Below are 22,585 nucleotides of genomic sequence, written 5' to 3' on the forward strand. Positions count from 1 at the left end.
GTGGATGAAAGATTGTAATTGACTGTTATGGACACCAGTTCATAAATACCTTTTGTTTTGAAATTACTACATGTCTTGTCAGCTCTGATTTTTCCAAGCAACTGATATTTATACACTTGATTCTGTAATATTATTTTGGGATTGAAAACCTGCTGTGTTAGAAATGGAAGAAGTCCGTTTTTATAAAGAGATATCCAGGAGGTTATTTCTTGCTGAACTTGATGTAACTCGTTAATTTCCCAAGTTTCCTTAAACGAGTTTGAAATTTGGTGGAACTGGGCATGCTGGACTTAGATCAGGGAGGAATATATCCCTATCTGTTGATTCTGATAGTGAGAGATCAAAAGCTTGCTCTTTTCTCACTGCTAATAGGGACAACCTGCCAGCCACAATAACTTCTCGAATAAGAACAATCTGATTTGTTATCCACCGTAATTTCTTAGTGGAATTTGCAGGGTGCTGTTGAGTAGTTTTTTGCATTTAAATGCTGAATTACTTAGATCCTATGTGAAATAATTTACTACAATGAAACATTGTGTTGTAAGGTTTTTTTTTCAGCTTGAAAGATTCTAGGATATAGGAAGATTTAATGCAGAGTTGCTCTGCTACTTGGAATCAGTGTTTTTAGGAAGGTAATTTTATTTTAGGAAGGAAGATTATTTTTTATTGCAAAGATAATGATGAGAAATTATAACTGGGAGTCTCTGTGGCGCAATCGGTTAGCGCGTTCGGCTGTTAACTGAAAGGTTGGTGGTTCGAGCCCACCCAGGGACGCCTTTGCCCCTTTCCTCTGCCCAACTAGGGGATCTTTATGGACCCCTGAAACCTAAACCATTCTGATTCTATAACACTTTGGAATACAAATTCTCTGTCAGCCTCAGGGTCGTTAAAACACAAGTTGGCTGAAGTATAGGCAATGGATTAACAGACAAAAATATTTCCGTGGGCCATTATTTAAAGATGAAATTGCATAGAAATATAGTTTAACTTCAGCAGAATATTAGAGTGTTCCTTAGGGCTTACATTGTTCTGCCATATCTACCATTGGGTTGCTGTGAGCTCTACTGGGCCTACATAATGTTATGATGTTGAAATGTAAATGTATTGATATAAAACATCCACATGGGCTACTGTGCACCTCAGGCTTAGCAAATATTTGCTATTTAGGAATTAACAAATAGCTGAGTAATTGTGCCACTTCCAGCAGTTTCGCGTAAAAGCCTGGTGAGTTGGAATCTACAGGACAGCTGTTACTGTTTGCTTCTAGCCTTAAATCTCCCATGCAGGGCACACTTTGTTAATTGCTCTAATGACAGGCATATGGATCTGTCTTTGATGTGATGTTTTTTGCTTATGCTTTAAAAACACTTGAACTGACGACTTTCTCTAAAGCCTAAAACCATAACAACTCCACACACAGTGCGACCACTGAACCCATACATCTCCAGCAGCTCTCTCTTGTTACCATTTTATGACTCAGCCCTTCTCTCACACGGAAAACTGATAGGGCTCTCTCTCCACTGCCCATCTGCCTGTTTTCATGGTACCTGCAAGAATTTAACGTTTTTGAGATGTCTTCCTTTCTATAGTGCTGGAGCATAAGGATCTAAATACTGTGACAGAGGCAATCGAACTGCCGCTTTCAAAGCTGAGGGCAAAAACTCTAGCATACTGTCAGCTTGGGAGCAGGAAGCAGACAATCAGCTGGTAAAGAGGTGGGCCAGTAGCCAAGAAAAAATGCTGGCCTTGAGCTAGATGTAAAAGAGCAGCTAATTAATAAAACCAGAAGAGATCCTTGGTCTTGTCTGTTGGCTTTGACAGAGCGCTTCCACTCTACAAATAAGGCACCAGTCCTAAAAACACCTCCTGGTTTTCCGAAGATGGCTCTATGCCCTCAAGGTGGAAGAAGAGTGCAAGGCAACTTGAAAATGGAAAAGAAATCCTAGTTGTTTTTCGACACATTAGATCTAGATCATATCAGATAACCAGTTTCAAATTTTTATTTTTTAGAAGATCATGCTATCATACAGTTCAGAGCTTCAGGCTATGAATTTAACTGAAATACCCACTAAACTTTGTAACCATGCTGAGAAGCAGATGAAAGGGTCAATAGGAACCAATGCAATTATACTTCATGTTTTGTGTGAGAAGTGCAGTATCACGTTTGTGGCAAAGAGGTAAAGGAGTGGTTCAGACAAAGCCCACAGAAAACAGCTACGGAGTTGTTGCATATGGAATTTCAACCACATTTATGTAGGAAGGATTTCATGAAGACAAAACCCTTTGGACCACTCAGTAGAGAAGAACACTTCAGCAATTAGGCAGGACTGAGAACCTGGCCATATTTACTGACTCTAAGAAGAGTACAGAAAACATTAGGGTAAGGCAGTGGGGTAATGGAAGGATCCACTTCAAAAAAATCTGAGAGTGTAGAAGTAGAGCTGGGAGCATGTGATAGTTTGCCATACTGGTGTTAAGGTTGGAAGAAGGTGTGGAAAGATAAAAGGGACAGATATTCCTCCAACAGACATGAACAGAGTAGAACCACTTGAACAAAAAACCAAAAGCAAATTCTGTTTTTTAATGGGAAATTTCTAATTACCAGATGATGAAATTATTTAAGTATTGCTCTTTAACAGTATGATACCAGGTTTAATCAATAATGTCCTAATTAAATGATTTTAAATGGTTAATTGATTAATATAATTAATGTTTACAATAATTGTAACACCTAATTATTACTACTACATTATTTAGTTACTCAGACATCCTATTGTTTCTGTCAGTTTTTAGGTAATCTAGATTTTTTTTTCAGAAAGAGTATGAATAGGTAGGCTGAGAAAATGCTGCTGTCCTGGATAGCTTGATTTTTAACAAAATAGTTAAACCGCAAGACACAGGATCAAAGATCCCGTTACTGCGTTCTAACGTGAGAACTACCTTCTGTTTGAAAAAAAGGGATGCATGATGATAGAAATACGAGGTCTGTGCCATTGCCTGCCTTGGCAAACAGTACGTCGGGGCCTTACAGTGACTCCCTAATACAGAGCAAAGACGTTCTGCACTCCTACCGTGGAGTTAATGCTTCAGGAACTTGATGCAGAGGTTGCTCGTATCCAACACCCAGTAAATGCCACAATCCCGTGGGTTGTTATGGAATGACAACACTCTCGGAATACGGGCATTTCTGAAATAACCCTGTTGGTTGACTTCTCCTGTGGCAATTTTTGGATGAAATTTGTGCCTTCCCTCTGTGATGAGAGGGCATCCAAAGCCATCCTCAGCTCAAACTGGTTTCCTACCACTTCCCCCCATTACGAACCTCATGTTAACCCTGTGCGTCTGTAAATATGTGTGTAAAGCGTGATTGTCAACACCCGAGTCCCGCCGTGAGGCATGGAGGCTAATTTGGTGGGTTGGCAAAAGTGTACTCAAGCGTGGGTGCAGTTGCTGATGGCTTGTTGTTAACACCTCAGGACAGGGCTGTCTCTGCCTGGCAAAAGTCCCTTCTAACCCTTCCAGAAGGGCAGGCAGACAACAGGAGGAGGAAGCTGAAACCTCGCCCTGGACTAAGATAAAATTAAATAGGCCAGAGTGATTGCAGCGTGAAGGGATTGCTTAGAAGGAGAAGTGGTATAAATGCTCTACTTCTCCATCTGATTTTCTCGTCTGAAAACACAGGGCGTGCTCAAAGGCCAAGACCCTGACCGTGGGAGCTCAGTTAGCATCCAGCGGTTTGTTAGGAAGACAGAGAGGAAGGAAGAGACGCCTGCGAGATGCTGTCTGAAATTCCCTTTCTGCCACCTGTGTCCTTATAAACCTCACAGCACTACTGTGGAATGAAATAACCCAGTTCTGCAGCTCCTCCGTAAACAAAATTCTTTTTGCTCTGACGGGTTGCAGTTCACCACCAAACGCACCCCGTACCTAAAATGGCACAAGTCCATCTAACCGCAGTATCTTCACTGCAGTGGCAGTACGTGAGTTACGGGCAGCATGTTAACACGCATTTTCTTCACTGAGGAGCTGTTCAGATTAATTTCCACCTGCTGCTTCAGCGTCATAGAACCTGACAACTAAAAGATGACATTTTTGTTGTCTTGCATCTGTTCTGACCGGAGTGAGACTGCAGTTTGCTGCCAGCAGCTTTCCTGTTTTGGATGGGTGTTTTCCTGGTAAGATAATATAGTTTCAGGATGAGTTGTGATGCTGTCCTGTTGCAAAAATAGCCCTTGGGATATTCTTGGCCACGGGCAGCTCAGAAGATTTGGCTAGTAACCATGAGAGTGAATTCAAGAAAAAATAATCAGAAAAATGCGGTAATTAGTGTCGGAGTCAATAGGTGGTGCACTACGCGTGTGGGAATGGTGCAGAACTGCTCTTCACTAAGGGTCTTAAGAACTGGCATTTGGGAAAACTTGTTTCATTTCACCCAAAGAACCAATTTGGGTAGCTTGAAAGCAGTAAGAGAAAGTAAAATATATACGTGTTTTTAAGACGGTGTTGACAATAATTATTGGAATTAACTGCGTATTTCAAATGCTTGTGTTCAAAATGGCATTCAAATGCTGTATTTCTTTTGATAATTACATTTGGCTTAATGAGAACCGTCATTTCATGAGTAGTTGAGAATATACCTAAGCATTGAATCACGTTTAGGCTGCAGGCCAAACCGAGTATCTTCTTGGTGCTAATGAGGCTGGAAGTCGTGAGGTAGGTGCTAAGTATTTTTTTTCTGGTTTAATTGCCAAATGACTCCAGTTTTGTCGCGAAGGTGTGAAAACACAGAAGAATTTGGATGTTACCAATGGGCTGGTAGAAAGGAAGCATTCTCTGCCTGGCAAGAGATGCTGTGGAACAGATCACAGAGAGCAAAGGAGATCAGAAGATGACAAAAGAGACAGCTTTTACCCTTTGTAATTTCCTTCCTAAATCTTAAGTGTTGCTTTGTGTTTTTTTCCTTTGCAGGCAGCAACACTCCACCTCCTAGTCCTAGCAATAACCTTTGCATGCATCCTAGTGGATTACATAGACTGAGGGGTGTAATTTTATCTTTCCAGTCCAAGTAGGAACTTCCTGGCGTGTATACAATCCACAGGAGAAAAGAAACTCTTACCATTTTAAAGCACTTAATTCTTTTTCTTTTTACAACCACCACAACAATTACATTCTGAAATGCTAAGGCGATGGCTGAGCTACTAGCACTTTAAGAATCACCAAGGTCCAGTGAATAAAAGCAGGTGTTTACCTGATGTTTTACTTGCTTTGGAAAAAATAGGCTGTTTTATCGTGGCAACACCCCTTCTGCTAATTCAGCACACGGCTGCGGGCACACAGCAGCTGCACTTCGGGCCATGCTTTGATATTTGCCTCTTTTTCCTTAACCACTTCATTGCAAGCAAGAATGAAATACTTCAGAGAGAGTTTTTAGTGCTTATTCTTTCTGTGCTGTCTGGAGCTGCCTTCAGACTCCCAGCCGCTAACCTTTGGAGTGTTCCGTTCTTCAGGTTACAGGGAGCCTTCTTCTGGATGTTTCCTTTGTGCTTCCCACTGGGGTTCCTGCTGATTAAGCCTGTCTCACCTCTCCTCTCACCTGCCTTTGCTGTTGTCCTCGTGGTCCTGAGAGTTCTTCCAAGCACCTTCCCAATTCCAAAAACGTGGCTGTTGGAATTGCCATTCACTTCGGGTTTTCAGAAAAGCACTGTATGTCAGCAGCCTCTTCAAAGGCCTCAGGTAAGAAGAGTCTTCCCTTCTCGTGGTGTTTTTGTGACAGCAAATTATTAAGGTAGGCAGTAGGCGATAGTTCTATGTCTCACACAGAAGGGAATGAACTATGAGGGCCTAACATACCCTGATCTTCCTGACAGGCCAACTAAATTTAGAGATTCCTGACATAGACTTCTGCACGTCGTATCAGAAGCGCGCAGCGCGGTTTTGCCGATGGCAGCACAGAATCACCCAGCGCAGCTCTCGCAATGCCATGGAGCTCTTGGTCTTCAAGTGTAAGACAGAAGCCTCATTCTCCTTCTTCAGACCATCAATCCTGCTTAGTGTTCGGAAAAACTAGGAAGTTATTTCTGTTTTTGAACTTGCCATAGTATGAGCACAGCGCTGCTGAGCTGTGGCAGTGCCAGAAGGCGGCGTCCAAGCGAAGAGCTGAACAGCCAGTCACCCCGGTATGACAGCTGTAGGCAGGCTGTGAATGCTCTGAGCAATGTGTTACAGCAGTGGGCTGAGTGCACTGCAGTAATGCAAACACTCCTGAATTCTGGGCATGAGCACCTGCCAATGCATCTAAGCAAGCAACTTAACTCATTAGTTTCTTTTGGAACACTGGACATGCTTTATTTCACTTTTTCACAATTTATTTAAACATCTCACATATACAAAATACATTTTCTTTCTTTTTTTTTTAAGAAACGATGATGTTTTTTTAACCCATTGTCGAAGGTGGAAATGAGATTCGAAAGCAGGAGCACCTGATTTTGGAAGAAGAGGGCAAAGATGAGAAAAATGATCCACGTGCTTAAGCTGCGGGTGAGACAGGACATTCTAAGTTTTGAGACAGACTTCCAAGAAACAGAGGAGTGATACTTCAAATGCTATTAGCACCATCAAAGTTCAAGTATTGGAAAGATACTCTGTCATAATGCAATCTGCACCACTGTATTCTGAGTGGAACTAAAGTACCTCAGATCATATGGAGAAGTACCTACAAAAGATGTGGATCACACTTGATTTAGTGTATGAGGTAGTTTAAACCTTTGGAAGCTGTGGTTTTAAACTTCCTCTGTGGAAGATATTCAAAGACCACAAGTGGTGCAAACTTTCATGATTTTTTATTTTGGTTTTTTTTTCTTTACAAAGGTTGACATATCCCAAAGCAAGGTGTTAAATCTTGAAAGACTTCCAAGTCCTTTGGGGCTGTATTAAATTTCATTGCACAATGCTCCAATCAATTCTTCTCCTTCTCTTTCGCCCAGAGTTTAAGCAAGTAGATGAACAGAAGAAATGGAAGGAGTCAGCTTTCATTATAAAAAGAAATGACAAGAGAATAATTTGGGAGAGGCTTTAAGTTAATTTTAGTTCATTCATTTGAAACAGACTGGGCCAACGTCCACACCGAATTCTTGGTCAGCGCCGCCAATATCTAAAGGTGCAATGTCAAGGATGGGCAAGCGAGATGGCTTATTCGTTCTGTATTCAATGATCGTTTTGCCCCATTGGTTGTTCTTTTTCTGCAAGAGAAGATTCATTACAGTTGTTACTGCACTGTTCGCAGTATTGAGAATTGCTTCACCTGAATGACTAACTTCCTAAAGAATTTGATATTAATTTCGCTGCCATTGTTTGCAAATTACACCCATGTCTCTGATACAGAGAAAAATGTTCGTTTCAATCTTCTGAAGTCCTACGCGTGGTGCTCTATGTAAACTACCATCTTATTCACGCTGGCGTTAAATCCTCAGAGAACCCTGCCTGAGTTTTTCAGGACTTAAAGATCCTGCCCTTCCTACAGCTTGTGCATGATTTTCTCATCAGTCTTCAGCTTACACAGATTTTGGGTCTGGTCCCTCTGAAAAGCTTTTTTGTTTTTTGCCATACTGTACAGTACAAGGTAGGCTTCGCTTGCACCCCGCTCCTTCCTACTCATTAAAGATCCAGCATAGATGGGTTGGTAGGCTAGACATCTTCCCTGTGTAAAATTTCGCTGGTCTGACTGATAATGTAGTTCTGAATTCAAGCACAACTCCGTCCCCAGTCACATGCTTAACCGTGGGCACTCACGGTGCCCATGGTCTCTGCGTTACTTACAGAGCAGCCATCCTCAAGAACACTGAAAGTGAATCTGCTGTTGCCTTCAGCTCGTAGTTCGACATCGTTGGATCCCTGCAGCATAACAGCCTTTTTAAGGTTGCCAGTTTCCTCATCCATGTAGGCAATGCTGTTCTTGCAGTGGTAGGTGATGTTCTGGGAGGCATGGTTGGCCAGCAGACGCATGAAGGCAAGTTGGGTGGCCATATCCTTTGAGGTCACTCCTTCACTGTTGTATTCGAACTGAAAAACAGAAAGGAACCCAGTCAGTTGTGCTGCTGGGGAAGGGCGGATGTCTGGAATGGAAGTATGTGATACCTGCACGAGGAACATGAAACCAAGAAATCTATGTATTGCAACTGAAGAGCATCAATAAAACTAGTAGAAGGGAGGCTGAAAACCAGACGAGAGTGGATACCCTTAAACTGCAGGAGTCTGTCCCAAGATTGGATGTTAACAGTTTATGTGGATTCAAAGACAAGGTCAGGGAAAGTCAAAGAAGAGAAACCTGTTGTTTCTGTAGATACACAGAAACAATACCTATCTCAAGAAAATCCTGCTTTTGTTTTTCAGTCAAACAGAATAGCATCTGTGGATATCAGAATTGTTTAGTTCATTCTTACATTCTTTTACAGCATCTCCTTTTAGCCACTCTAAGAAACAGGAGCCTAGACTACCCTGGACCCTTGTTCTGACCCAGTGAGATCAATCCTATGTTCGTAGAACCACAGAATGGTTTGGGTTGGAAGGGACCTTAAAGATCATCTAGTTCCAACCCCCCTGCCTTGGGCAGGGACACCTTGCACTAGACCAGGTTGCTCAAAGCCTCATCCAGCCTGGCCTTGAACACTTCCAGGGATGGGGCATCCACAGCTTCTCTGGGCAACCTGTTCCAGTGCCTCACCACCCTCTCTGTGAAGAACTTCTTCCTGATAGCTAACCTAAACCTCCCCACTTTCAGTTTAAACCTGTTACCCCTTGTCCTGTCACTACAGGCCCTTGTAAAAAGCCCCCTGCCAGCTTTCTTGTAGCCCCTTCAGCTCCTGGAAGGGATCTTAGACAAGGATTTCATCATAAGTTCAACTCAATTTCATTTAAGAATTATGTAATTAGATCTCCTTAGCTCTACAAAAGTGATTTATTTGCAATTGGTTGTTACAGTGTTTAACGTGCAAGTAGACTTATTTCTTGTTCGTACTAACACTGGCATTTTGGAATGTTACGGTGGCACACACTGAGGATCTGTGATGTGTAGTATAAATATCTTTCCAGAACAGTGTTGTATGTAAAAAAATCTCAATTAAAAGAATACACAAAGATGTTTTTCTTACTTTTTCAGACAGTTTCTGAACTGTCTTTATACTAATGTACCATATTCCAGTCCACGCTTGGCAATAGCCATTAGTCAGGCTGAATCGGTCATTTACAGACACCAAGAAAAATCAGAACAATTCTGAGAAATCCTTTTAGCAAATTGTGATCCCCATTGGAATTGGAGCTCTGTTCCCCTGTGATAAAAGATAGCTCCCCTTCTTGTATTTCTCCTCTAAGAGAGTTTAATTCATGTGTTTGCTTGCTGAGAGTCTGAATTCCCAATGAACTGGGATTTTTTTAGACAGCACTGCAGGAAACAATCATCCTCCCTTGCATCACTTACCTGGCTGCCACCATTGATAGTTTCACCAAACCATATGTGCTTCCTGTCCTTGAGATTCTTGTTGACATACCAGTTCTTAGCAGGAATATTGTCAGGGTTGGCATGGATGCAGCTCTCACCAGTGGCAAAGTTACAGTATGCTCTGATGGCATCTGCAGAGCAGCCTTGGTTAGGATCAATCCAGTAGAAGCCTGCCATTGAGGAAAGAAATGCGAACAATCGTTCACTCAGCCTAACATTTGCATTCAGTTTATATTCACTCGCTTGATACAGTAACTCAGAGAGGTGTCACAAATATCACAACTGGGTACAACATTAAGGCGGTAACTGAGATAAACACCTATTTTAGACTGTTAGTGTATAAGAAACTGTATTTAAAAGCTAGGGTGAAATATTTTTGTATTATTTGGAAAAATTATTGCAATAGTCGCTCAACAATAGCTATAAAGAACTTTTCAGAATGTCCTTGTATCTCTTTTCAGTGAAGGCAGAGAGAACTTCTTCACTGGTCATTTCGTTTTTCAGCGGGTGGTGAAGGACACCATTCATCAAAGAAAGCTAATATGCTGGAAGTACTCCCTGGGTCAGAAAGGGCAAATATCTGGCACTAACATACCGCTGCTCCATTCTGGGTGGCTAAGTCTTAGGTCACGGCAGGTGCGGGCTGGGTTCTTTCTGGAGCCTTCTGGGGTCAGCAGGGTCTCAATTTGGTTGTTCAATGTTTTCAGAGTGGCATCGACTTCATAATCCTTGGGTCTGAGAGAAGGCTGATCAGCCCGGTAGTATTCTGCATCATAGCCAACTTCATATCCACCACCATTGGGACCAGGGGGACCAGGGGGACCAGGAGGACCAGGAGGACCCTAAAGTTTTTCAAAAGCAAAAGACAAGAAGCATTCTATTAGACATATGGTTCTCTCAATTAAATGTTTCCACACGTGCATGGTCCTACTTAAGTCCTGGCACCCTCCGCTCTGCTCTGAGGGAGCGCATATGGACCTGCCCTGTGGCGACGACTACGGGGTCAAGCAGAAGATGCGCAGTGTAGGACTGACACACCTTCTTTGTGTATTTGCTGTCTGGCCATAAGGAACGAACAAGGACTTCAAATTTAGGCCTATCAGGGAAATGTTAATGTTAAGTAAAAACTAGACATTTGGAAGTCTTTTTTTTAAATAAATAAAACCACATCTTTTCTTAAACTTCTAGGCTTTTGAAGTGATTTTCTTGTAACTGCGAGTTAAATGTGTTAAATCAACAAAAAATAAGTTATACTCACAGTAGGGCCTTGGCTACCATGAGAGCCACGCACACCAGCAGGACCAATAGGTCCAGGGAGACCATTGCGACCGTCTTTACCGGGAGGACCAGAAGGACCAGGTGGACCCTAAAAGCGAAACAAACAGCTTAATGACAGTAGAAAACACTACAAATAGAGACTCGTATAAATGGGAGTGTACATATATATTGCACAAAAGGAATGGGAGAGTTATTTGCATATGCTCTTAAACTCACATACCCTTGGGCCAGCAGGACCGTTGTTACCAGGAGGACCTTGGTCACCATGTTGGCCCTATTGGGAAAGATTCGTGCATAGTCATTAAAAAATGCAGCGGCACACATTTGTATTAGCATGATTCAAGCGGGAGCTATAGTCAGCATGTGTATTTGAGCTCACAGAATGGGAATATAGGGCTAACGGCATTTATTAGTGGAGTTGGTGTAAAAAATTCCTGGTTTGAGGAGGAAGGAAAGAGAGCGAAAGAGGTATTTAAGAGGACAACCTGTAAAAGTCTCGATATTGTTTCTTCAGATTTTCAGAGAGGGCTTTCAAATAAAAGTCAGAATTCCTAAAGGGAATATTGGAATTTAAAAGGAAGAAAATCTACAAATTACTTCTGCCTCTCTGTGATACAAAGGCTTTACAATTTCTGGCCAAAATAAGAAATAGTATTAAAACAAAGGCAGAGTTTTTTGAATTATGGGCTAGGCAAATGTAGTCAGGTTTCAAAACAGCTAATGGTACTCACAGTTTTAAAGCCAACTGTCAATGGCAGTATCAGAATTTGCTATTTTAGGTGAAAAGTGTTGACTGTTAAAAAGAATCTTGGGGCCTCTGAAAGAGGATCCAGAGTGGAGTAAGTGGTTTCAACCTGCTGGGTTGTGCATATGTAATTCCACACTATGGTGACCTTATTTCCTTTTTTTTTGCTCTTTATATTCAGAATACTGAAAACCATTTACTTACAGCAAGACCAGGAAGACCCTGCAATCCATTGTGTCCCTTCAAGCCAGGCAGACCTCTATGACCCTTATCACCAGGTTCACCTTTCTCACCACGTGGACCTTGTGGGCCCTAGGAAGGGATATAAGTGTCAGAGGAATAAAATAGAAGGCTTCAAATACTGTCAAAGCAAGAATTAGGCATGAGCTTCTACATTACGCCAGAGATTGCCCCTTATATATGATTATATATAAATCCTGTATATCCTGTTAACAAACCCAGAAAGAGTGATTGGGATCGGTGGCCTAAGAGACAATGCTGATTGAGACTGTAGGTCTGTAAGTATTCACAGGTCCTTAAGCACTAGTTTTTGGGTCCATATCTTGAGCACAGTCTGAGTCCTTATTAATAACGCATGTTTTCTCTTCTTGCATCAATGTGGTAATGTATTTAGAAATCAAACTTACAGCAAGACCTCTTGGACCAAAAGCACCAGCAGGACCGACAGCGCCAGCAGGACCCTGAAACAGGAAGAGAAAATGTATGTCACTGCTGTATATTACACTAATAAAGGTTCCATGCTCAACACATCTCTGCAGAAAGTAATTATCCACATATTCTAGGGGTGGATGAATAATGTATGTACATGATGGAAAAATGTTAATCAAAAAAAGAAAAAGGTCTCATCATCATCAACTTACAGGATCACCACGGTTTCCAGGCTTTCCAGAAGGACCAACTTGGCCATGAGGACCAGGAGCACCCAGAGCACCACTGGGACCAGGGTTACCAGGGGCACCACGCTCACCCTGGGAACAAAAGAATTCAATGGGAGAGACAGTGAGTGTTACTACTGACTGACACACAGTGAAGTATTTCTTTCATGATTATGAGATGAAAGAAAAAAAACAAGTTACCTTGAAACCAGGAGCACCATCACGGCCTGGAGGACCATCGTTTCCAGGATTGCCCTGTTAAAATACCACAAAAAAGCTTTAAATTACATCAAGCTTCATCTCACACAGAACTGTGTGTCAGTCTAATTATTCCCAGGAAGAAGGCACTGAGATGGGATAGCATAAATCTGGAAGACAAAAAAACTCTTCCTTATAGATGCCACTCTCAAATCCCTTAAATGTATTCATGGCCTCAGAAAAGTAAGATGGTCTTCAAATATTTTAGGTTTTACAGGTTCAGTATAGAAGAAATTACTGAGTTTTGCTGTATTTCTCTAAATGAAAAGATCAAGAAAATAGTGGTCTTCACCTATCTTGCACTTTTGTAAAACTGAGACCTACTTTTCAGGTTAAAAATTCCAGTGGTGGGAAAAGGACTTCAGCTGTAGTCACAGCTAAATTATTTTATTATAGCACTTCACAAGCTTAAATGGCTTCCTTTGTAAATACTGATTTCACTTCACTGTGTACACTAGCAAACCTTTTCCTTCAGAAAATTCCCATGGAAGAAAAAGATTATTTATTTTTGATATTTGTAAAATAAAATTACTATTGTCTGATCTATTTGAAATCCCATGAGTCTCAGGACTCAAGAGTCCTGTCTTAACAGTGCTTCAGGTTATCAAATAAACTTCCCTGATAAGGCCCACAGAAAACCTTATATAATTATCCTTACAGGGGACAAGAAGGTGTGTTACACTTCGCTTTAGCTGTTCTTATAGTCTAAGTTGTGTATAGCCACTGTATGGATACCTTCTTCAAGGTGAACTACTAACTTGGATGGTTAAATTGGATGGATAAGTTTATTTGCTGCTCTATGAAGAGCCGGGAGCAGGGCCCCATCCTCACCATAGGGCAGGGCATCAGAGGGAGCAATTTGTTGCACTCCAGTGTTCCCACATTCCCCCTTCTGCACAGGACTCAGGTCCTTCCTCCGCGGTGTCTTAACCTGCACTGAGCTATGTGGTTCAGCCACACAAGCCAGAGGTTGTTCCATCGTGTTTTTAGCCTACAAAAACACTTCACATTTTGTGGTGAGGGCATGCACCTTGGGAAACCGTGCAGCTCATCCACAGTGTTAGTGCGTCGGTTTTGTCAGGACCCCAAAATAGTGCTGAGTGTTGCACAAGTCCGATAACTGAAGTCCAACACTTTGTGTAATGTGCTTCATATACATTCTGAGCGGGGCCTTAAGTTAGAAAACACTTTGTCTTTAATACCACGAATCACTAGATCCCTCAAGTAAAAGTGACTGCAATTTTTATACTTCCCTGAAAAACATGAAAAACATCTAACATGATGCTTAAGAAAATTTGCTGATAACAAGCTTTCCTGATATATTCTGCTTTATAGCCAGAACCTTATCCCCTGGGATGTGCTATTTTTCCCAGCTCATACTATGAAGCTACCTTTTTCCCACACCATCTTTCTTGGCAATTAAGTAAAAAGTCAAAAGATTCTGATAGTGACCCCAGGATGCATTTCAGACACAACTTGTGCCTTGAAGAATTTTTCACCTAGCTGGGGGGTGGGAATTCATGTCTATTGGAATCCTCCTATAATTTTCTCTGAAGACACCAGAAGGTACAAGTTTGCTAGCAGAACAACCTCCAGTTGCATCCACTTTTTCTGTCTTTGGCTCAGCATAAGAGAAAAGCAACCCTGAAGCGGAAATAAGGCATAACTTACATCACGACCAGCTTCACCAGGAGCACCATTTGGACCAGGAGATCCCACAGGACCAGAGGGACCCCGAGCACCAGGAGGACCAGAAATACCCAGGGGACCAGGTTCACCCTAATACAGGAACAGTGGTAACAAAATGTGACACTGTAATACAACACAAACCACTTTTGCAGAACTTTTGGCCTATATCTAAGAGAAACATTTCTCTGTAATCAATTCTGGACGTGAAACAGATCCAGGACACAAGAAACATATCTAACTATAGCAAATACCTTCATTCTGAATTTTCTACCTCTTTTATCAGAAACCTCTGATGTCATTCAAAAATAGGGTCACCTGCAGACACAATCTTGTTTGTCTGCAGCAAGCAGTAATTTGTTCCACTGCTCCAAGTGTGTGAGGTCCGTATCCTCTGTTTGCAGCAGCAATGGAAACAGCAGAATCTGCATCTCCTTTTCCCTGGCTTCCCTTCAGAGCAGACCTCAACTTTACCCTTTATACCTATCTGCATTAGACAGTTAACTAGTCATGTACTCACTGTTGCTCCAGAGATGCCTGGAAGACCACGTTCTCCCCGAGAGCCAGGCAGACCAAGGATACCAGGAGCACCAAGAATACCCTGAGGACCTGGGGTACCAGGAGGGCCCTATGACATGAAGAGAATATTATTTTTATATTAACAGAGAAAAATCAGTCTTTATGGCCCTCGACATTTCTCATTTGTTTTGTTCTATGACAGTACCAACTGCTTTCCACTACTCTGTGTGGGTCAGTGCTAGTTCCTGCATGGAAGAAGTTGTAACTAAGCCCTAAGATTTTAAACTCAAAGCTAAAGGTCTGTAAGAGCGCAATTCCGGTTATACTCCCCTCACAACTGTTTGCCAGTGAAAATGCTGTTTCTGAACAACAACATACACGTCCTTTTTCCCTTCCAATTCAGTAACAGTGGCTGATGAATGAAAATTGGGATATACAGTACAGAGAAGCTGACTATGTGAGGGAATTCCATAGTGAAGAGACTGACCATCGGAGATTGATCCTGAGACAGCCTACGAAGATCTCTGGGTGGTATGTGACATCTCCAAACAACGCTTAGAGCTCTCCACAAACCGTTTGAAAGGTAAAGGTTGCTTAAAGGTTGTTGTGGATGCCCCATCACTGGCTGTGTTCAAGGCCAGGCTGGATGAGGCTTTGAGCAACCTGGTCTAGTGGAAGGTGTCCCTGCCCATGGAGGTTGGGGGTTGGAATTAGACGGTCTTTGAGGTCCCTTCCAACCCAAACCATTCTGTCATTCTATGATTAAAGAGACTTCTTCATTTCCTTGAAATCTGAGCACATATGGTGCTAAACTTGGCATAAGTAATCATTCTGAGAGATTGCCCTGAATTATTATTTTAACTTACAGTCAGGTCTACTAGTTCAATTATGTTGTTCATAATTGAAATTAAATTAGAACATAAAAATTAGAAAATGTTTTGCTTTATAATGGCTGTTAAAGGGCATATTTTCAATTGTCACTTTCAAAATCTTAACATATGCCTGACAATGACACTGAAGGCTTCATTCTTAGCTGCAACTTCTGCAGATCACAGAAGAAACTTCTTTATATCTTTATTGAGAAAAAAAGAGAGTGGTAATTCACAAAAGTGCATACTTCTGTAAGACAGAAAAGTGCCTGACTTTAGAAGCACCAGGAATTCTGGGTGTGCAGGCTTAACACCACTCAAATTTAATCAATTTATTTACATGATTCTAAGCCAACCTGGGGTCAGACAGCTTTAACCTTGTGATCCCCCCAAATTAGCTTCTGATGAAGAAATGAATTGAGATTGTTGTGAACAGATGTTCACGTTCTTCCTTATTCCATCCATGATGCTCTGTTTCAGAGCAGGAGACTCTGCATCCCTTTCTCAGACTACGTAGCAATTTCTTCTGCAGTTAGCCGTGTTGGTTTCACTTGGGCTACTTGCAGAGAAAGATGCATCTCACCACAAGAAAAGAAGAGAGAAAATTTTGTATCAGAAATAGTGTGATCAGCAGGACCAGGGAAATGATTGTCCCCCTGTACTGGGCACTTGTGAGGCCGCACCTTGAATCTGTTCAGTTTTGGGCCCCTCACTACAAGAAGGACATTGAGGTGCTGGAGCATGTCCAGGGAAGGGCAACAGAGCTGAGGAAGGGTCTGGAGCATGAGTCCTGTGAGGAGCAGCTGAGGGAACTGGGGTTGCGTATGGAGAAGAGGAAGCTAAGGGGAGACCTTATTGCTCTCTCCAACTACCTGAAAGGAGGCTGCAGAGAGGTGGGTGTCGGTCTCTTCTCCCCAGTGACAAGCAATGGGACAAGAGGAAATGGCCTCAGGTTGTGCCAGGGGAGGTTTAGACTGGATATTAGGAAAAATTTCTTCACAGAAAGGGTTACCAGGCATTGGAACAGGCTGCCCAGGGAGGTGGTTGAGTCACCATCCCTGGAGATAATTAGAAGTTGTATAGATGTGGTGCTCAGGGACATGGCTTAGTGGTTGACTTGGCAGTGCTGGGTTAATGCTTGGACTTGATGACCTTAAAGGTCTTTTCCAACCTAAACGATTCTATGATTCTATTCTAAAAACCTGACCCAGAGATCAGGTTTACTTTTGACGGCATGTTTGTCGAACACGTCTATAAACAGTTTCTCGAGTCTCAGTGGAGCTTCTACTTAAAAGCTTTGGTAAATTTGTGGATAAAAGAGAAAAGCTCTTCACAAATACCAAAAGTATCTCAGAAGCCATAAAATATACATGAAGAGAAACATTTTTAAAGAGATGTGATACTCGGTAACTTACAGCAGCACCAGCCTCTCCAGATGGACCCTTCTCACCAGCAAAACCAGGTGGACCAGCAATACCTTGTTCACCAGTACGGCCAACTGGACCAACATCACCACGCAGACCTCTAGCACCATCTTTGCCAGCTGGGCCAGGAGGACCAGGGGGACCAGTGATGCCCTAGGATTTAATATGAATATGATATCATTACAATATAGACACTAGTTGGGGCGAACAGAGGTAAGTATCATTTTATGTCCATGTACAAAACTCACACTTCGCAGTAAACAGGTTAGCAGCTGCTCTGAAGCAGCAATTTATATTGCTTCTGTTACCAGTGGATAGCTGGAATCAGTAGAATTATTGAACAGACAGATTTTAGGTTTTTTACTCAGCGCAGGTGAAAGTGGCAAAATTTGGCAGGAAAATATTGATTTGGCTCTGGATACAGTAACTGCAACTACAAAATCTGTAAGGACAAACCTCTTCCAATTCAACAGGATTGTTTGATTTAGATACTGGGATTTACAGTATATATAAATGCAGGGTATCTAAAGAAAGTAGTGCCTTCTAGTAAAGGCTGGAAACACCTTTGTAAAGAAAACTACAAATGTCAATTTGAAAAGAGAATTTTTGGCTGAAAAATAAAGAAGCAGGGATTCACATTCTTAAACACAATGAGAGGTTGCCCTGCTTGAGACAGGGGCTGGAATTGTGGACACTTTAGAAAGCGTGGACAGGAGATAATCCTGAGATTCTGTTTCAAATAGGACGTGACCTTCTTATTCCACTGCAAATCAATGGATATGCAGTTACCCATGGTGAACAAAGCAAAAGAAAGGGTTTTACTTATCCACTACTATAAGGAACTGAGGTGATTCCCATGCAGTTAGAATGTGTGTCCGTGTAACAAAAATGAGGATTACCCCTAACCAATGCAACTTCTCACTTTTGTCCTGTTAGAAGTTCTTCATTAGTTACTTACAGCAGGGCCAGGAGGACCAACTCTTCCAGCAGCACCAGGGAAACCAGTCATGCCCTACAATGAAAAATTAAAAGGAAGATTTGGTTTAAAAGGAAACAATGACCTCATGAAAAAACAATGTCAGTGTCAAAAGCCCGAAGACTTACAGGAGGACCACCATCACCACGAGGGCCAGCAGGACCAGCAGCACCAGCGGGACCCTATGTAAGAAGGATTGAAAAAGACAGATGAATCAAGCAAAGATCTTTAATGCTCCCTAGTTAGAATAAGGGCCCAGTCTCACTCTCAGAGTTAAGGGTGATTTTGATTTTTACTTTAACGGGAGGAGGACTGGGCCCAAAACCACACCACCTCACCTGATACTAGGGTAGTAAAGTCTCACGGATGTTTTAAATCAGTATTGTAAGGACTGAGAAGAGTTGCATAAGGCATTTATGATTCATATGAATTTGCCTTGCAAACGTTTCATGCATCTAAGCAAATCTGGAAGTCACACTGTGAAAGACATAGTAAGGCAAGTCCTCTGCACTGTATCCCTAACACAGCCATGTAGTGCAAGGGCCTGGTATTGCTCTATTACAAACATAGAATAAGAACCCCAAGCCATGTTCTCTTGCCACACTTTACAGCATTTGAAATACCAGGGCTGGACTTTCTGCATCATTTCAACCGGTTCCCCAGTAATGGGCTGCATGCATGTGAAGCAGTATATACCTCTGGGCTACAAAGGTGTTAGCACACGAAAAGCCTGTGTGCAACTGGGTGCACAAATTTGCACATACATATCTGGATGACTGGTCTGAAAGTCAGACTGGGACAGCACATCCCATCTTTGAGTGGAAGATAACCACCATCCTCAGCTCAGAACTTACCCACAATCACCCCCCTGAAAGGTCCAAGATAGACTGATTTTGCTGATCTTCAGGACAAGTTGAAAATTATTTTTTTTTCTCTTCATTTCAGTTCCAGACTCACGATCTGAGCCCACATAAATAGAATTATAAAGTTTATATAATGTGTGAAAATCAGTATAGCGACTTTCCTCACAGCCTGGTTTGATGTTTTCTTTTTTAAATTACCTTTTCAAAATTCAGGGCCCTCAGGCTAGTGTATTGCTAGCTAACCACGCATTTTACAAAGACACAGTTCACTTACTGGTGGTCCAGAAGCACCAATTGGGCCAATAGCACCTGTTGGTCCACTTTCACCCTTAGGTCCTTTAGGCCCACGCTCGCCTTTAGCACCAGGCTGACCAGCTGCACCCTATGGGCAGAAAACCACACAGAACAAGGAGTTGGGAAAGCGTGCAAAGGAAATAGAGGAATGGCGTGATGCCAGTAAGAGGGAAGTGCAAACAATACTCACAGGAGGTCCAGCAAATCCACTAGGGCCTACGGGACCAGGCTCACCGCGTTCACCCTAAAGAGAGGACAAAGAAGAGAGGACTGGTTGGAATGGGCTTTAAAAGGGAATTTTTCTGAACATTATGTCTTTGGCACAGCAATAGTTGTGGGAGTTGCTACTTACAGGGATACCACGGGCACCAGCAGGACCAGCGGGACCAGCAGGACCACCTTCACCCTAAAACAGATGGCAGAACCCAATACGTCACTGTGGGGGAATGCCTCACTGCAGTGAGAACAAAGCTGATCTTGAGGTACAGATGCATACAGTGAGTCACCAGTGGAGCAGGTATTACTGAAAATGCCTCTTTTTGACCCGTTCTGTATTAATAACTTCTAATGATACTTGGACAGGATAAAACTCATTCTTTCTGAGCTAATATGTGGTTGTTCATCACCGTATCAAAACCTCTTCTCAGTGTGAGGGGAGATTGTGGAGATTAGCCTCAACTGGGCAGAATTCAGACAAAGCCTAAATCAGAATCTTCTCCCCTTATAGCCCACTGCCATGTAGATGAGCATCCCTTCCCTGCCTTTTTAGGAAGAGGTTTGGTGTGTTATGGCAAACTTCACTGAATAGTTCTACAGTCCCAATAACACTTGTCTCCCAAATCTATAAAACTTGCAGAACTTGTGCACAGTAAAAAGATGGAACTGGTTTTTGTGGAACCCCTCATCTTAAATATCCATGCTTGGGTAAACTGCATACACAAACAAGACACTTTTTCATTCAAAGAGTAGACTTACCCGATCACCAGCACCACCAGCAGGGCCAGGAGCACCAATAGCACCAGGGAGACCCTACAGGTCAAGAGACAGGACACTATTTCTAACAAAATGTAAGCAGGAGTGACTACTTTTAATACTTTTTCTCTTTCCTCCTGGAGACAGGTGTTTGACAGTCTTCCAGCTGTTTTTATTTTATAAACCAAAATCTATTCTGTTATTTTCCTTCCAAAGTATGAATTCTAGGACAGGCAGCCAAAATCTCAAATTAATGATAATTCTGTATGGCTTTGCAGGCTACCTTCAGAATTAGCTGTCTGGGCTGAGCCCATAAAGTTAAACAGGATCATTCACACTGAGCAACTGTCTATGAAACACAAGGTTCTCTGCTGATGTAATTTCTCTGCTTGTGTGCATGAGAAGGTTTTTTTTCTCTCTCTCTCCCCAAATTCAAACATCCCTGGACAAGGGGCAACAAAATCATATTGATTTGTATCAAAAGTGAACAAATAAAAGAAATGCAATACAGTATGAAATGAAAGTCCTGAACATCCTTTTTAGTCACTTAAATTTTGAGGTGTAGCAAGATAAACTCAAGTAGAACCAAAAGACTTACACGAGCACCATCTCTTCCTGTTGCACCAGCATCACCTCTCAGACCTGGGGCACCCTAGAATACACACAAGAGAAAAAAGCATTATATTGGTAACAAACACAATAGTTTGTATGAAAGAATCTTGAACTGTTTGCTGAGTATCCATGTATTATTTGCATATCATATGGGATGCTATCATGCTAGTTCGTTTGCGGAATGGACTTTATTATTTCATTCTTACTGGTGAGTATGTACTGACTTGCAAAACGAGAATTGTCAGACAAAGGGAACTGACAAGCTTTTCAGAATTATAAGCCTGCCTCTTTCATGGAAAAACTATTCATTTTCCCCCATGTGGCAAGAATTTTGAATGGAATTAAAAATTCAAAACTGAGTTGATATATTCCAAATGACTAATGTAAGTCCCTGTCCAAAATTCCTTTTCTTTTGGTCAAGAGATAACCACCCATAAAAATTATTTTGGGTGTCTATGCTACACTTTCTATTTGAAAGAAGTGTTAGAAACAATGATGTCATACACATGATCACACAGAACACTGTATGTTTTGCACAACAAAGAGTTATGTGCAAGCCATCACTAGGGTCAAGAAATCAGACCAGCACTCTATTCTCTTTTTTTTAAAAATATGTCCTACTCTTCTGCATTAATCTGCATGTCAGTACATAGTGTTTTATAAAAAGCTGCATGCAATTTCCATCTTAATTTCCCTATAACTCCATTTTTGCTAAATGACTATGGATTTTTTCAGTCAAAACAAATGAAGTTCTAGAAATCTCAGTTTTGAGTTTAAATAATGAACAGAAGAGAATATGGAATAAGGTGTACATAACATGATAAAAATCAATGTTCTAGATAATTATATGGATAAAGCAGAGGTAGCAACAGCACTTGCAACCTTTATGTAAGGGCTTACATTGGCTAAAATATTTTCTGATTTTATAGAGAACTAGTATAATCGCAGAACTTGTAACTGATTTACTTATATCATGGTCACTGTTCCCAGAGCAGTCAAGGATTTTAGTAGAGACTCAGTCCTTTGTGATCAGTAAGCCCATTCCTACTGTAAAGCCTGTACTCAAAGGCAGCTTTAGTATTTCTTCGGTAAAGATAAGCTCATTGTTAACCAATCCTGTGAAGAATTAACTGTCACTTAAACGAATCCCAGATGCTGAGGAAAGATCAAAATACAACCTTAGAAAACACTGTCAGTCTGTCAGACCAACAAAACCTCTACTTACTGACTACTAATGAGTCCTCATGTAATACAGTTTCACAGTAAATAAAAGTCGCACTGGGGTAACCTGCAGATTTTTTAAAGTTAATTAAATTCAAGCGTGTCCCAAACTCATGCATACCACAACAAACCAGGTTAGCCCATCCACCTTACCTTTTCACCCTTGCCTCCTGGAACACCAGCAACACCTCTCTCTCCTGGGATTCCACCAGGGCCAGCAGGACCAGGACCACCAGCAGCACCAACATTGCCAGGTTCGCCCTAGCAGCAACAGGGTATCATGTAAGACAGGTCAAATCGTTCACACAATTTGAAACAATATTTTGTCACTGCTACTTTGCCCATCATTCCGCTCGCTTGTAAATTGTATGAGTAGTAGTATTTAACCTGAACCTATTGTACTTATTTTACTTTTACAGCTGGTGAAGATGCTAGATGTGAACACTCTGATTCTGTGGGCTCCTGAGGCTTTAGGGTGT

At 41.8% G+C, this 22,585-nt stretch overlaps 1 protein-coding gene and 1 non-coding gene across 2 annotated transcripts in view; one reads left to right on the forward strand and one right to left on the reverse strand.

Annotated features, from left to right (window-relative positions):
• Positions 1 to 700: 700 nt before the first annotated feature.
• TRNAN-GUU lies at positions 701 to 774 on the forward strand. Its single transcript has one exon. It is a non-coding gene; the product is annotated as a tRNA-Asn (tRNA).
• Positions 775 to 6,323: 5,549 nt separating this feature from the next.
• Positions 6,324 to 22,585, reverse strand: part of COL1A2 (collagen, type I, alpha 2) — a 40,368-nt gene continuing 24,106 nt past the window's right edge. The window contains exons 31-51 of the mRNA XM_010160497.1: positions 22,260 to 22,367; positions 20,872 to 20,925; positions 20,277 to 20,330; positions 19,654 to 19,707; positions 19,492 to 19,545; positions 19,282 to 19,389; positions 18,273 to 18,326; positions 18,127 to 18,180; positions 17,160 to 17,321; positions 14,877 to 14,984; positions 14,342 to 14,449; positions 12,614 to 12,667; positions 12,398 to 12,505; positions 12,164 to 12,217; positions 11,721 to 11,828; positions 10,992 to 11,045; positions 10,752 to 10,859; positions 10,089 to 10,335; positions 9,473 to 9,663; positions 7,816 to 8,058; positions 6,324 to 7,238 (exon numbers count right to left, since the gene is read on the reverse strand). Of these exons, the coding sequence (XP_010158799.1) occupies positions 7,092 to 7,238; positions 7,816 to 8,058; positions 9,473 to 9,663; positions 10,089 to 10,335; positions 10,752 to 10,859; positions 10,992 to 11,045; positions 11,721 to 11,828; positions 12,164 to 12,217; positions 12,398 to 12,505; positions 12,614 to 12,667; positions 14,342 to 14,449; positions 14,877 to 14,984; positions 17,160 to 17,321; positions 18,127 to 18,180; positions 18,273 to 18,326; positions 19,282 to 19,389; positions 19,492 to 19,545; positions 19,654 to 19,707; positions 20,277 to 20,330; positions 20,872 to 20,925; positions 22,260 to 22,367 (2,232 nt within the window). The 3' untranslated portion in view covers positions 6,324 to 7,091. The remainder of the gene's footprint in view (positions 7,239 to 7,815; positions 8,059 to 9,472; positions 9,664 to 10,088; positions 10,336 to 10,751; positions 10,860 to 10,991; positions 11,046 to 11,720; positions 11,829 to 12,163; positions 12,218 to 12,397; positions 12,506 to 12,613; positions 12,668 to 14,341; positions 14,450 to 14,876; positions 14,985 to 17,159; positions 17,322 to 18,126; positions 18,181 to 18,272; positions 18,327 to 19,281; positions 19,390 to 19,491; positions 19,546 to 19,653; positions 19,708 to 20,276; positions 20,331 to 20,871; positions 20,926 to 22,259; positions 22,368 to 22,585) is intronic.

Source organism: Eurypyga helias, unplaced genomic scaffold (genome assembly GCF_000690775.1).
Source record: "Eurypyga helias isolate BGI_N326 unplaced genomic scaffold, ASM69077v1 scaffold45361, whole genome shotgun sequence".
Taxonomy (NCBI): domain Eukaryota; kingdom Metazoa; phylum Chordata; class Aves; order Eurypygiformes; family Eurypygidae; genus Eurypyga; species Eurypyga helias.